At 33.7% G+C, this 13981-nt stretch overlaps 2 protein-coding genes across 2 annotated transcripts; one reads left to right on the forward strand and one right to left on the reverse strand.

Moving 5' to 3' along the window:
- Window positions 1-6486: 6486 nt before the first annotated feature.
- Window positions 6487-8867, forward strand: LOC136780758 (uncharacterized). The gene is made up of 4 exons (XM_066739315.1): window positions 6487-6553; window positions 6596-8323; window positions 8510-8596; window positions 8668-8867. Exons 1-4 carry the CDS (start codon window positions 6487-6489, stop codon window positions 8865-8867), a joined length of 2082 nt encoding a protein of 693 aa, XP_066595412.1.
- A 4408-nt stretch (window positions 8868-13275) lies between these two features.
- LOC136780759 (suppressor of Mek1-like) lies at window positions 13276-13782 on the reverse strand. Its single transcript, XM_066739316.1, has one exon. The coding sequence runs from the start codon at window positions 13780-13782 to the stop codon at window positions 13276-13278; it is 507 nt and encodes a 168-aa protein (XP_066595413.1).
- Between the last annotated feature and the right edge of the window lie 199 nt (window positions 13783-13981).

Consider the following 13981-nt stretch of genomic DNA (forward strand, 5'->3'; position numbering starts at 1 on the left):
ATTCTCATCTTTCATCAAACCAGGCACTTTTTTATTTACTAGAGGTAAATTATACTGGTTATTAGGCGAATAATCACTAGTATCGAATCTTGAAAGATTTTCTCTCATGATCGTGTAAATGTCATCGCATTCGATACTGTATATCAAACTATCTGTATCGGTATACAATGCTCTACATTTACTACCAAACGTTGGAAGCATATATTCATAATGGAATTCGTATAAACATGTTTTTGAAATATCTAGAATACTCATACCTACATATATAGGTTTATCAAATTTCGCCGTTAATTTTTTTAATTCTATCGCAACCAAATTTTCGTTGAATATGGCGCTACTGTGAAAATTTGGTTGGGATATCAATGCTTCTGCTCCATATCTTCCTTCCCACTTACTAACTAGCCTCACATCAACTCTATTTCTTACATTTTCCATCGTCTTACCGAACACTGCATTGTTCATTAGTTTGAAAAGATTTTTCTCAAACTCATTTTTAGATGCAGCTCGCAAACGTGTGTTTAAGTCTATATATTTGTTTAGCCAGGCAGATTGCTGGAATCTTAATCCGCGATGGATACGTTTCAGTACCATTCCATGACGAATACATTGTTGTAAAGCCCGATAATGTATAACATAACGCTCCTTATTTTCGACAGTTGCAAGTAGCTTCTTCTGTCGTGCTCCGGGCGGAGCCTCACGTACCGGACAAAATGGCAAGTCAGAGTGATTATCATGAAGTACGCTTGGATACTCCAAGTCTACCTCTAAAATAAAACCCTCAGATGAATCTATAGGTATGCTAGAGATATCAAAGTTGTTAGTATCTTCAATCCAGCGAAATCCATGAGTAGGTAGAGCTTGACACATTGCCCATCCGTATAGATTATTTACATCATAGTACATTAAATATTTGCTTGGTTTTGTTGAGTCATAATCATTCATATACCGATTGTTTGCTTTTTCATAGCGGTGAGAGCACTGACTCAAACCACCACGTATTCCGCGTTCTACGAAAAGCAACATTTCAACATCACTGAAAAGTTCCAATTTTATTCTAGTATATTTAAGCATTGCATCCCAAGTGAAGCCTGGGAGTGTAAAATAATGTGCAGGATCCAAATTATAATTTTCCATGCAGCTATCGCGAAAATTTTCAAAAACGTCTGTCAGTAATAATACGTCAGTTTTTAAATAGAGATCGCTGTACTCCCCAAGTGTTTGTATTTGAAAATTGATCCATACCTCCTTAGCATGATTATATGCCTCTTCACTAATATCACTGTCAGTTAATTTGTTATAGAATAACTTGCGAGGCGGTAAAGCATTTTCTTCCAGACGATTCAGATTATCTACGTAATCATAAGGAAAAATACCTTTTCTTGTTAGTAGATTAAATTGTTCCGTATTTAAATTCGAAAATTCTGACTCTAAGTTTTGCAATTGAGATCTCTCTAAGTATGAGCTCAATTTGTCTAAACTTGATGCAAGAAATTTAAATGAATCAATAAATCTGAGCTGAATATTATATTTCCGTATGTATTTTGTAAATGAAATATACTTTTCCTTATGTACAGGTAGCAGGTATACTGAACCCTCATACATGTTAGCGATCGCATTGAAGATGAAATGTGCATCGTAATTAGATAAATTATGAAAAATTACTGGAATAACGTGCGAATCTTTATAGTTTAAATTACAATTGTTGTGAGAGGGTCCTCTATATTTACCTGTTAAATGATCATGATCGCGAACACGTATTTGATTTGGAAGAAATGGCTTTTTACATATATGACAGTCGGGATCATTGTTATGACGAAAATTTTCGCTAATACTTAGCGTTCTCATAGGCACTACAGTCTTTAGTTTTTCGCTCGCTATGCTAGCAATTTTATCGAGTTCTCGCACAAACCATTCTATACACTCGAGTCCACGATATGATTTATAGGTTGAGAGCGATGAATCACGAACGCTTTTAAAATAATATCCTACACTAAAGGGTAAATGTTTTTGATAAATACTACTATTACCGCTCGTTTCATTCACTTTCTCTAATAAACATTCAATGTCTGCATATACGACGAATGGGGTCCTCTCATTGTTCTTGTCATTTTTAAAGGACACCCAACGGTCCTCTTCAGGTAGCAGTATACGGACGTTTATATTGAGCTGACTGCAATCACGTTTATGAGATTGAAGTTTATCCTCATTGAAGAAATAGTGTAAACATCTAAGAGAAAAATCATATTAGTATATAAACATTAAATAAAATTATATTAAAATATAAACAGTATAACATACCGATTACAAATAAGATGAGATTGTTTTTTTCGAGTCAGTTGTTTCTTTAGCAAGCGAGAAAGATTCGTGATACATAAAAAATGTGCTGCACCTTGATGTTCGAGAAGAAGAAGATTCGCATGTCTCGATTTCTCACATTTTGTGAGTTGAAGAGGTGCAATAATTTTATTCTCCTGCCCTTCCTGCTCATCCACCATGGTGAAAACATTAATCGACACATCATTATCTTCTTCAAATTTAGGTATCTGCCTTAATGTGGTTGGAAATGTTATACTTCTGACGTTGAAAACAGATTTAAAATGGGGGTATGAAGATTGTCGTTGTGGGTTTTTAGTTGAAATAGTCGGATAGAGTGCAGCCGTTACAGCCCATGCAAAACATGTATTATCATCACTCTGTATGTTTATCACTGCATGTTTGTTCTTAATATATTTTGGAAGGTCGATTCCACAGCCTGCATGTAGTGGATTATAGTGATTAATATTCACAATTAAATTTAATATTTTTTCCAAAGCCCACCCACTATCACGCTCTTGAAATTCACCTAATTTTGTTAAAATTTTATCTATGACGTTTGTTTTATACCAATCACTAAAAGTATCAGTCTTGAATAAAATCACATTTTTTGTGGAAATATGTTTGATATCACTAATTTCCTTGCAAATAAATTGTCCGTTGAATACCATATTTATCTTAACAGCGCTTACTTTACTGAATACTTTGTTCATGTAGGATTGCAGCATTTCTGATGCTGCCAATAGAAATTCATGTGGTTCGATATAATTAGTGTTTACTATCATACCACTACACATTCGACTTTTAAATGATGAATCAAGATCTTTCCAAATAAGCTTTTCCGCATTAATGCCCGCTCCAATTGAATTTTTATTTTTCGCCGCATGGAGAAGTAACTTTCGAATACATTTTATTTCTGCAAGATTTTTCTGTATAGCATCTGGAGTTGCATTCCGGTTGGATTTTCTCAAATCTCGAATATAATCACGACACTTGCAAACCCACTCGCGATAATCATGCTGAGTTCTTAAATCGGGATTCTTAAGAGCGTGATTTGAAGAATAACTTTTTTCTCTTGCTGCTCTGATTAATCGGCACTGTATCTGAGCAATTTCCGTAAATATTTTCTGCCTTGCCCCTATACGTGCATTGCGGCTAGCAACTCTCAATTTTTTAATGTAATCGCGACAATCACGTACCCACTCACGATATTCATCCTGGCTACTTAAAACTCTATTTAGAAGCGACATCGTACTTCTTTCCGTTTAAATGATCAGCGTGAAACTAATGAAAAATCTTAGATGGAGAACCCTTCAAATAATCAGTCTCCGAGACGCTTCAGTAACATAAATACTTTACGGATCAGGTTTCGCGTTGAAGTAAAAAGAATGCATTCAAGTTTAAAATATACATATATTCTAGATTTTTGATTCATACATATATTTCATATAATATACATTTCTCAGTGCGCATATACCTTCATGATTCATGCAAATAGAAAGTTGTGAATTATATAAACCATCTTCTAAATTATAATTTCCCCACACATATTCATCTACATTACTAATTTCTAAATCACAAATACTCTTTAACCAATTTAACTTTTCCACCCCTTTTACAAAAACCGTATCCTCATATACATATTTTTTTATAATATCTTTATATTTATAATATGGTGAAAAACCATCCATCCAATTTAAGCCATGATGATTGAAAAAGATTGAACTGAAAAAGAAATTCCTTATTCATTGTAATAATAATTAGTTGTTTTTTATAAAATATACTTACTCTGTTTTCTTTCTCTCCTCTTCACTTAACCAAGTATGTGGAAAGGGGGGTGAAAATAAAATATGATGCACTTTTAGTTCTTGTAAAACTGCAAATTCTTTAACTATAAATGTCTTATCCATTAAATGGAATCCTTGAAAATCGACGAACGTTGGGATCATCATGTTAGCGTTTTTAATACTAAATTTATTACACTTTGCCGTTATTTTAAATATATTCTTTTTTTGTTTCTCTAAAGTTTTCCCCTTCTCTTCAAACCAAGTATTTCAATTCTCCCACTATCCTTAACTATTCTCTCTTTGGACCAATGGTGTTTCTAAAAGTGTCTGGTTAGTCACCTCCCACCACAGACCAAATTTTTCACATCCCTTACAGCATTTAAAAGATCTTGAGGAGCGTGTAGGGTAGTCTTCAGTTCAGTTCTAGCTTTAGAATATTGAATACTACTTTATTTTTTCGCTCAAGTTAGAAAATGTTCAGTTTAAACAGTATCACCCATATAATAGATATTGATGGATTTATGGTGAACAAGAAAATAGTATATAAAGAAGTAGCCATAAAAGATGTAAAAACTGATTACACATATTACGCCTCGTTTAAAGTGAATAACACATTTCATGATTTAAGTATTAAATATCAAAAAAGTGCTAACTATGTGTATAGAAATGTACATGGCATAGAATATGGAAATATGGGTTTTGAAAAGTATATACAAAGTGAAATATATGACTTCATAAGAATTGTGCAACGAGACTATATGTATCCAGTAGTTGCATACAAAGGGGGCACTATAGAACGTGATATTCTAAATTTAATGGGCATTGAATGCATTAATTTAGAATATTACAAGTGCCCCAAGTATGACAATTTAAGGCAACATTTTATAACTTTCAACCTCCAATGCGAACTGCATAAATTAAAATTCAGTGGCAGATCAGGAAAACCAATCCACTGTGTCTACCAGGAGGTGGATGTTTTCGCAAAGTGGGTGCGAAAACAAATAGAAGGTAAATAATAAAAATTAAGTTCGCAATTTACTTGATATTAATAACTTTTTTGTATGTTTCAGAGTCTGTTATTAGCTGAATGGGCTAAATATTAGTTTAATTTGTATTAGTTTTTTATATAAGTTTAATTTGTATTAGCTTTTATATAAGTTTCATTTGTATTAGTTTTTATATAAGTTTCATGTTCGTTTTTAATTATATGATAAATTTTATTTAAAAGACTCTTTCTTTTCCTCTACTCCTATTTCCCTTAATTTAATCTGTAAAAAACAAAAAAAAAACAAAAAAAACCGAAAAAAGAAAAAAGGAAATAAATTTGACATGATTTCACCTATTATTCTTGTAATTATAGGAATTACTTGAGAATTATGTCTATACGCTAAATTAATAACCATTTGATACTGCATATTTTTTCACTTTATATTTATCGACAGCTTGTATAAGAAAAAAGGAATCTGTATCCAAGGTTCAAGAAAGGTACAATGTGAAATTAAAAGAAGGACCCAAGGAGGAAAATAGTAGGAGGGAATAGAATGGGTATGTGGAGGGAAAAAGACCCTTCAACGGTGTAGAGGTAGGTTGAGAGGGAAGAAAAATGGTTAAATGTGAAATCAAGTTAAATGGCGGGTCCATAGTAGGAAAATAGTGGGAGGGTCTAGGATAAGTATGTGGAGGGAGAAAAGACCCTCCGAGGGCAGGACTAAGAAATCAAAAATGGCAGTCCGTAAGATGCTTAGGACCCCTAGCGGTGTAGCTGCCCCAGTAATTTTCGTGATCGCCACCTAGTGGAGAAAAAAGAAACTTTTTCCTCCACCAACTAAAATACAAAAAAAAGTTCTCTGGGTAACTGTCAGGATAACTAACCATCCGGACCCTAGGGTGATGGGAGAGGGGTAACCCTTAGGGAACTAGTGGACCCGTAGGATAACTAACCATCCGGACCCTAGTGACATGGGAGAGGGGGTAAGCCTTAGAGAACTAGTGGACCCGTAGGATAATTAACCATCCGGGCCCTAGGCTGATGGGAGAGGGGTGAGAGACTCTAAGAGAGAAAGAGAGGGTGAGAGGGATCTCTCTCTCTCTCTCTCTCTCTCTCTCTCTCTCACTCCCCATAGCCAAACCATTTCCTCCGCACACCCGCACCCTCCTCATCACCCAATAAACCCTAGCTCTTAAGAAGACACTTCCCCCCGCACACCCGCACCCCCCCTCACCACCATGTCACAGGAACCCAAGACACTTCCCCCCGCACACCCGCACTCCCCTCACCACCGTGTCACAGGAACCCCCTAGCTACCACTACTACTGTAATGTTCAATTAATTAGTTCTTCGTCCAATTTTACAAATGAAAACACTAATCAGCATAAAAAGAAAATAATGGAAAATGTTTTAAATAATGTCATAGATGGTGCCCCAAATAATGATATATTAACATTACCAGAAAGTAAATCAAAGAAACATAACTGCTTTTATTGTAATATTTTAGTCGTCAAAATGGCTCGACATTTAGAGCTGGTACATCCAGAAGAGGCAGATGTAAAAACATTTTTAAAATTACGAAAAAATTCGAAAGAGCGTTCTAAGTTAATAGCTGAAATTCGAAAAAAGAGAGACTATAATTATAATACGAAGGAGACTGTAAATACTGGCAATCTTATTGTTCGTCGGCTACCGAACAAACATAAAAATAGAAGCACTAATGATTATATTGCTTGTGCCAATTGTAAGGGGCATTATATGCGGTCCAACATTCGCCATCATTTTGTCAAATGCACAAATTATGCATTTAAAGGCGAAAGATCTACAAATGTCTTATGCAGAATGATTGATGGGAAGCTCCATGAATCAGCGAATAAAGTTGTAAAGAAGGAAATATTTCCTTACATTCAGGATGGTCCTATTAAAGACGCAATAAGATATGACGAGCTACTGATACTTTATGCAAATATTCTAAGTGAAAAGTACTCTCACGAAAACTTTTCAATGATAAGATCCAAATTACGATTTTTTGGTAGATTTCTTATTGCTGTAAAAGAAATGTCTAATGAAATACTTGATTTTGCAAGTATTTATAGACCTAAGTATTTCAAATATTGTTTAAAAGCTGCCAGCATTGTCGCAGGATATGATGAAGATGTAGAGAGCTTTAAAGCTCCAACAAATATATTAGCTTTAGGGAATATACTAAAGCAAATAGGTAAATTCTTGGAAACGCTATACATTGAAAGAGAAGATAAAGATAAACAAAAGATGACTAAGGATTTTATTAAATTAATTGCACAAGGTTTTCAAATTATAAATCAAAAAGCTTTAGAAGCACAAAATAAAAGAAATAGGCAAAAGAAAATAAACTTGCCATCAACGAATGATATAGTTAAACTCAATACGTTTTTGGAAGAAAATCGTACATCTACATACAAAAAATTGCAACAAAAATATACTTACAATCACTGGCTATTTTTAAGTGAAATTTGTGTGATCGAATTGCAGTTATTTAACAGGCTTCGACAAGGAGAATTCTCCAAAGCCACAATTAGTGATTTCGAAAGTTGCCAGGGTTTTGATAAGGAGCAGAAATTAAAAATGTATAATTCTCTGACAAAGAAATGTCAAGAAGCCTCTAATTCATATATGAGATTTACAATACGTGGTAAACTAGGACGAACTGTAACAGTTCTTATTCACAAAGCCATACAGAAATGTATGAATCTTATTTTGAAATATAGAAGTGAAGCTGGTATATCGCAAAGAAATGAATATTTATTTGCATTGCCAAGTTTGGATGAAAATAGGCAACACAAGCATATAATAGCCTGTGATGTGTTGCGCAAATTTTCTGAAAAATGTGGTGCTTGCTCGCCACAAACCCTGCGGGGTACTACATTAAGAAAGCAGATTGCGACTATGGGTGCTCATCTAAAATTAGGAGAGCAAGAAATTTCAGATCTAGCTAATTACTTAGGCCACGCTAATGAGATCCACAAAAAGTACTACAGACAGCCTTTAATTTCAAGAGAAATATGCCAGATGTCACAAATCCTCGAAACAGCTACACCAAGTTTAAAAAAAAGAAAACAAAATTTAGAACTAAATTATTCTGATATTTATAATGAAATTGAAAGCAAGTTAGCAGAAGAAGAAATTGATGATCCCTCAAGTCTACTAGAAGAAACAGTTAATAATTCTGAGAATAAAACACCTATGGATGGCTCAGGTAGCAAAAAAGGAGGAAGCTGCAGGAAAAGAAAAAATATTGATGTCGGAAACAGAAAAAAAAATAAGAAAGTAAAATATGTAACTAAAGGAAAAAAATAATGCTCTAGTTGTAAGTTATCAAAAACAAAATATTTTTATTATTTTTATAACAGTGACGTATAAAATGATGTATAATTATTTTTAGCTGAAAGTGAATTCAATTATGACGATGAAGACAGTGAAGATAATGAAAAAAATAGATCCGTAAATAAAAAACATATATCCAAATCCTGTAAGTAATTAAATGTAAAATTTTCACCTAGATCTGATAATTATTATGGCTCAAATAAACGTTTCTTTTAGTTATTCCACGTATACGCTGGTCGGAAAAGGAAAATAACGTTGTACAAGATGTATTTCGACACCATTTAGGAAATAATACGCTACCATCTGCCGCTGATTGTAATAAGCTTATCGAAAAATGCAAATCTATTTTTAATAATAAGCGAACAGGAGCGCAAGTAAAAGCGTACATTAATAATCAAAATAAGAAAAGAAATTAAGACATTAAACAACATAATCATATTAAGCTGTTTCAATTAAGTTACACTTATTTTACATTCAATACGATATAATACACATTTCATATATTATAATAGAGTTTGCCAATTAAGTGCAAATTAAGATGTCATTTTCTTGCACCTTCCGTCTGCATTCCTGCTTCTTTTCTCAAGCAAGTATAAAAAAAACGAAAAGTATAAGAAACAGTATTGCAGCTTCCACTTGATTGACAAACTCTAAAGTATACGATATGCGTATTATATTATTTCAAGTGTAAATGCAATGAAGAATCTTTTGTGTCGTTTCTTCCATTTAATCCAAATATTTAAGAAAACATATGTATTATTTAATATTATATAGAGTCATAAATAGATTGGTTTACTTAGCGTAAATCCTGCAAATTTGAAAAATATTGAAATTTTTGTTTGTATTCGTTTAGTTTAAGAAGCTTTGAATAAAGCAAAGTAAAATAAAAAACATTAAATAATGTTTTTTTAAAATTGAATTCCTTATTTTCATTAATTGCTTTAAATTTTCAAAACGAAATAAGATACTTTGACGTCATTGTTACTTGAGCTTTGAGGTAAAGAATATTTAAAATGCATTTCTTGTTTTAGAATTGGTTAAACTATTAAGCAATTTTGAGTACCGTTAAGTATATTTACCTTTAAATTCTAAAAGGTGTGTCCACGATCAAACAAATAAATACTCAAAACCATTATTGCTTCAATAAAATCGATGATTATAGCAAAAGAAACATCTGATTCATACATTATTGAAATAAAAGTGTTCTTAAGAAGGATTACATTAGCCAATTAATTAATATACTCTGCACTGTCTCTAGTGTAGTACATTATGGAAGACTGGCTTCAAACATATATCCTTTTGTAAATATTTTGTTGAACTCTGCAGTCTTCAGGTAGCTACTAAAGAAAACTCCACGTATTACGAGATTTTAATCACTACAAACATTCTCCTAATTACGAACAAATCTAAAATAGCATTATATTTCAACTCATAATCTCTTCAACTACTGATGTTTTCTGGGTTCCTATAAATGCCAATTTATACATGTGTATATTTATATATACCGTATATAATATATACGGTTTATACGTTAACCATACATATGCATATATAATTTTATATAAAAAGTGCGTTTAGGTACATATCGGGATGTACTCATACATATCTTTCAAAAAACATCTTAATTTGTGAGGATGTTCCCAAATGTACCCTTTTACTACATTATTTTGTGGGTACAGTCCTCATTAGTACCAGATGTTCCTTTAAATACCATTCTACATCAGTATCAGTCCCCATATATACCTAAGGGTATATATATATATATACGATATATCCGGATATACGTTCAGCCAATGTTTTGCTATATGATGGAAAGGCTGATATGAGTACGGTCCTCTTTAAAGCCTTTTGAAGATTTTAAGCAATGAAATACCTATCAACCGTCTATTGCAATAAACATTCAAAGATTAAATTTTTTTGCATATCAGAATTCGAATAATTTGAATTAACAACAATATTTCAGAATGCCCCTAAAGTAAATACGACAGAATTTTTAAAATAATTAAGGGGAATCCGTATATCGACATTACAGAGCGAAATTTGCGCCAAACGAAACGCCCTCATTTCTTAATCGATTTTCACGTTTGTGGACTTTTTGAAAACGTAAGAAAATTATCTAGTGATCTTCGTCGGCCGATTTTTCAAATTCCACTTTTTTTTTTCAATTTTTTAGTTTTTCATTTTTTTAAAAATCGGCCAACGAAGATCACTAGATAATCTTCTTGCGAGTTCAAAAAGTTCATAAACATGAAAATCGGTCAAGAAATGAGGCCGTTTCGTTTGGCGCAAGATTTGAAGAATTTGTTAAATTTTACGCAAAGCCGGCAAAGCAGAGAGAACATCGTAACTTAGCTTGGCTCCCCACTCCAGCATCTAAGGGGAAGCGAACCCACCTTTCACTCTCCTCCTATCTCCCCACTCCGCGGCCGGCAATGTATTGCCTGCGCTGAAAGGATTGAGGGGAAAAGAAGGGGAGAGTAGATAATTTTCTATGATAATTCTGCAATTTTTATTTGGTTTTCTTGGCCACAATAAAAATTAGCATTTTTATCAAAACTATGGATTAGTTCTAATAATGAAAAATCATTGAAATGCACGGTTGACGGTAAAAATCACGCAAATTTATGCTATAAAATACGATGGTAATTATCATCCGATTTTGATAAAAATGGTACGAATATAATCCTCCATTCATTTGAGAGTGATCATCGTTCAAGGATTTTCAATAAGTGTAATAATTTTTTCGCTATTTACGTTAGAAGTCACGAGTGCGCAACGAACAAAACAAGTCGAACGGTCACCGGAATTGTTGCGCACTCGTGACTTCTAACGTAAATAGCGAAAAAACTATGACAATTATTGAAAATCCAAGAACGAAGATCACTCTGGAATAAACCAAGGATTACATTCGTACAATTTTTATCACAATCGGATAAGAATTGCAGTCGTTCTGTTTGGCAAGAAATAGCATGATTTTTACCGTCGGCAAACAGTTCGAAACTTCTATATATTTCACTGTATTATGATTTACCAAAATTCATCCACAGGTTCAATTGACAAGCGGCTGGGATCATTCTGAACTGTAGGATAGTGAGTTGACGCCATATTTTTTTCAAAATTTTTGATCATTTAGGGGACCAGAAAATCAAGAATAAAGCCGCAATATACGCATAGTAATGTTGGGAGCACGGCAGAATCACACAAGTGTATGTGTGTCCGTGAGCCAAACACTAGCGTCAGCGTGTCTGAGCTACTCTTATTTACAGCAACGTGACACGCTTGCGGTGCGCTTTCGACTTCTTCTCTATTTATCAGATGGAGGATGGGTTAGTAAATTATGCAAAAATTATCAATCCACTGCAATTTCATGCTTTATCCAATGAGACAAGCCACTTGTCGATGGAAGGTATGGAAAAATTTTGATAAATCGTAAAAGAGTCCAATGCAAGGCAACATCGAACACTACGGCCAATGGTGAAAATCATGCTATCTCTTGCCAAACAGAACGACTGTAATTCGTATCTGATTATGATAAAAATGGTACCAATACAATCCTGCATTCATTTCAGAGTGATCTTCGTTCTTGGATTTTTAATAAGTGTAATAATTGTTTGGCTATTCACGTCAGAAGTTATGAGTGCGCAACGACCAAAGCGAGTCAACGGTGACCGGATTTGCCGCGCATTCCCGACTTCTACCGCAAATAGCTAAAAAACTGTGTCACTTATTAAAAATCTACGAACGAAGATCACTCTGAAATAAAAAAAGGATTAAGTAGACATACTATGCCGATTCTACCCCCCCCCCCCCCCCATTCCTGTCCACTCGGATGAGCCTGGTTGCGAGGTAGTGGGGGGGAGCCAAGAAGTGCTAAGCGGTGGTGATGGGGGAAATCGGAGGCTCCACGTGAGCTCGCAGCAAGTATAGGCGAGAGGGTTGCGGGGGTGCGCAAGGATCAGCAAGTGGTGGCGAGAGGGTTGCGGGAGGATACTTGCAGCATTTTGACGTCACACTCCCACTCCTCTGACGTCAGGTCTCAGTTAGTAAAAGCAGTTTCCTAGATGGTAAAACAGATTCTCCCTGCGTTTTTTTTTGCTCGCGTAACCTTGAATCTTTGCAGCATATTACTGACCCGGCTGAGCCCCCTTTACACTAAATGTAGCTGAGTGTGTTGCTTTTTTCCATAGCTCAGCAATTTTTAAACTAATATATAATAGCATGTGCAAATATTTGATTTATTCATTGAACAATCTATGCTTGGGTTAACTACTGCTAGGCACTAGGAGCAGAGACAAATCACGATGTCTTCAATTAAATATCAATAAGCACACTCATATTCTGCTCTTCCAAAGTTCTCTATCTTCTATTTAAATTTATAAATCAACAAAACAAAAATAAACCTTATTATATATATTTTTATTGTAATAACAGTTAATTATAAAATGGTATTATTGAAATATACATTGATTAAAATGTTGATAACATAAATGTACAATGTTACATTTTTTTAAGTTATATATTTTCAGAAGATAATAGTTCAACAATTACATCTCATTTTTCTTGACTCAATCTTCTCCTTTCAGTGCTTGAAGCCACGGTAATAAACTGCTGGTTCACACATATAACATGCTTTTTTTTAAAAAGACTACTCTATTTTAAAATGATATTTATAATTCGAAACTTCGTAACTATGAGATAGTAATTCCTGCTATAAGACCTTTTTAAATAGTTCTTGACAGATGTCAGTGTTAACTGAAAAGTACATACAATCATCATATGCATTCAATATTACTACGTAAAGGCTAGAATGCTATAAATATATACCTATTCGTTTACTTCATCTTCAATTATCATAGCATTCTCGCTGTCAATTATTCCAGTAACTTTATTATTTTCAAAAATCGAAAAATTGTCCTCAATATCATCACTATTATCACTGTTAATTATTTGAATTACAGTATTAGCATCATCAGAATCATCTGCGGTCAATACTTCAGTTACTTTATCTTCAACCATTGTCTCGTTCTCACCGTTGATCATTTCAATAACATCAATATATTCCTCGCTACAATCATCACTATCATCACTGTCAATTATTTCAATTACAGTATTAGCATCATTAGAATCATCTACATTGAATACTTCGTTTACTTCATCTTCAATTATCATGTCATTCTCTCTGTTGATTATTCCAGTAACTTTATTATTTTCAAAAATCGAAAAATTGTCCTCAATATCATCACTATTATCACTGTCAATTATTTGAATTACAGTATTAACATCATCAGAATCATCTGCGGTCAATACTTCAGTTACTTCATCTTCAATCATTGTCTCGTTCTCACCATCGATTATTTCAATAACATCAATATACAGGGTGTAACGAAACGACCGCCTTTTCTCGTAACTGGAGGTTCGGGGTGACCATCCAAATGCACGTGTAAAATTTTGTTCGAATCGTTCAAGGGGTTTAAAAGTTATTTCCATTTAAAACTCACCCTTTTTCTGTCCTTTTCGAACGACTTTAACT

The sequence above is a fragment of the Prorops nasuta genome, unplaced genomic scaffold, assembly GCF_024137725.1.
Source record: "Prorops nasuta isolate Cenicafe-Biocafe unplaced genomic scaffold, Cenicafe_Pnas_1.2 PNAS00020, whole genome shotgun sequence".
Lineage (NCBI taxonomy): Eukaryota > Metazoa > Arthropoda > Insecta > Hymenoptera > Bethylidae > Prorops > Prorops nasuta.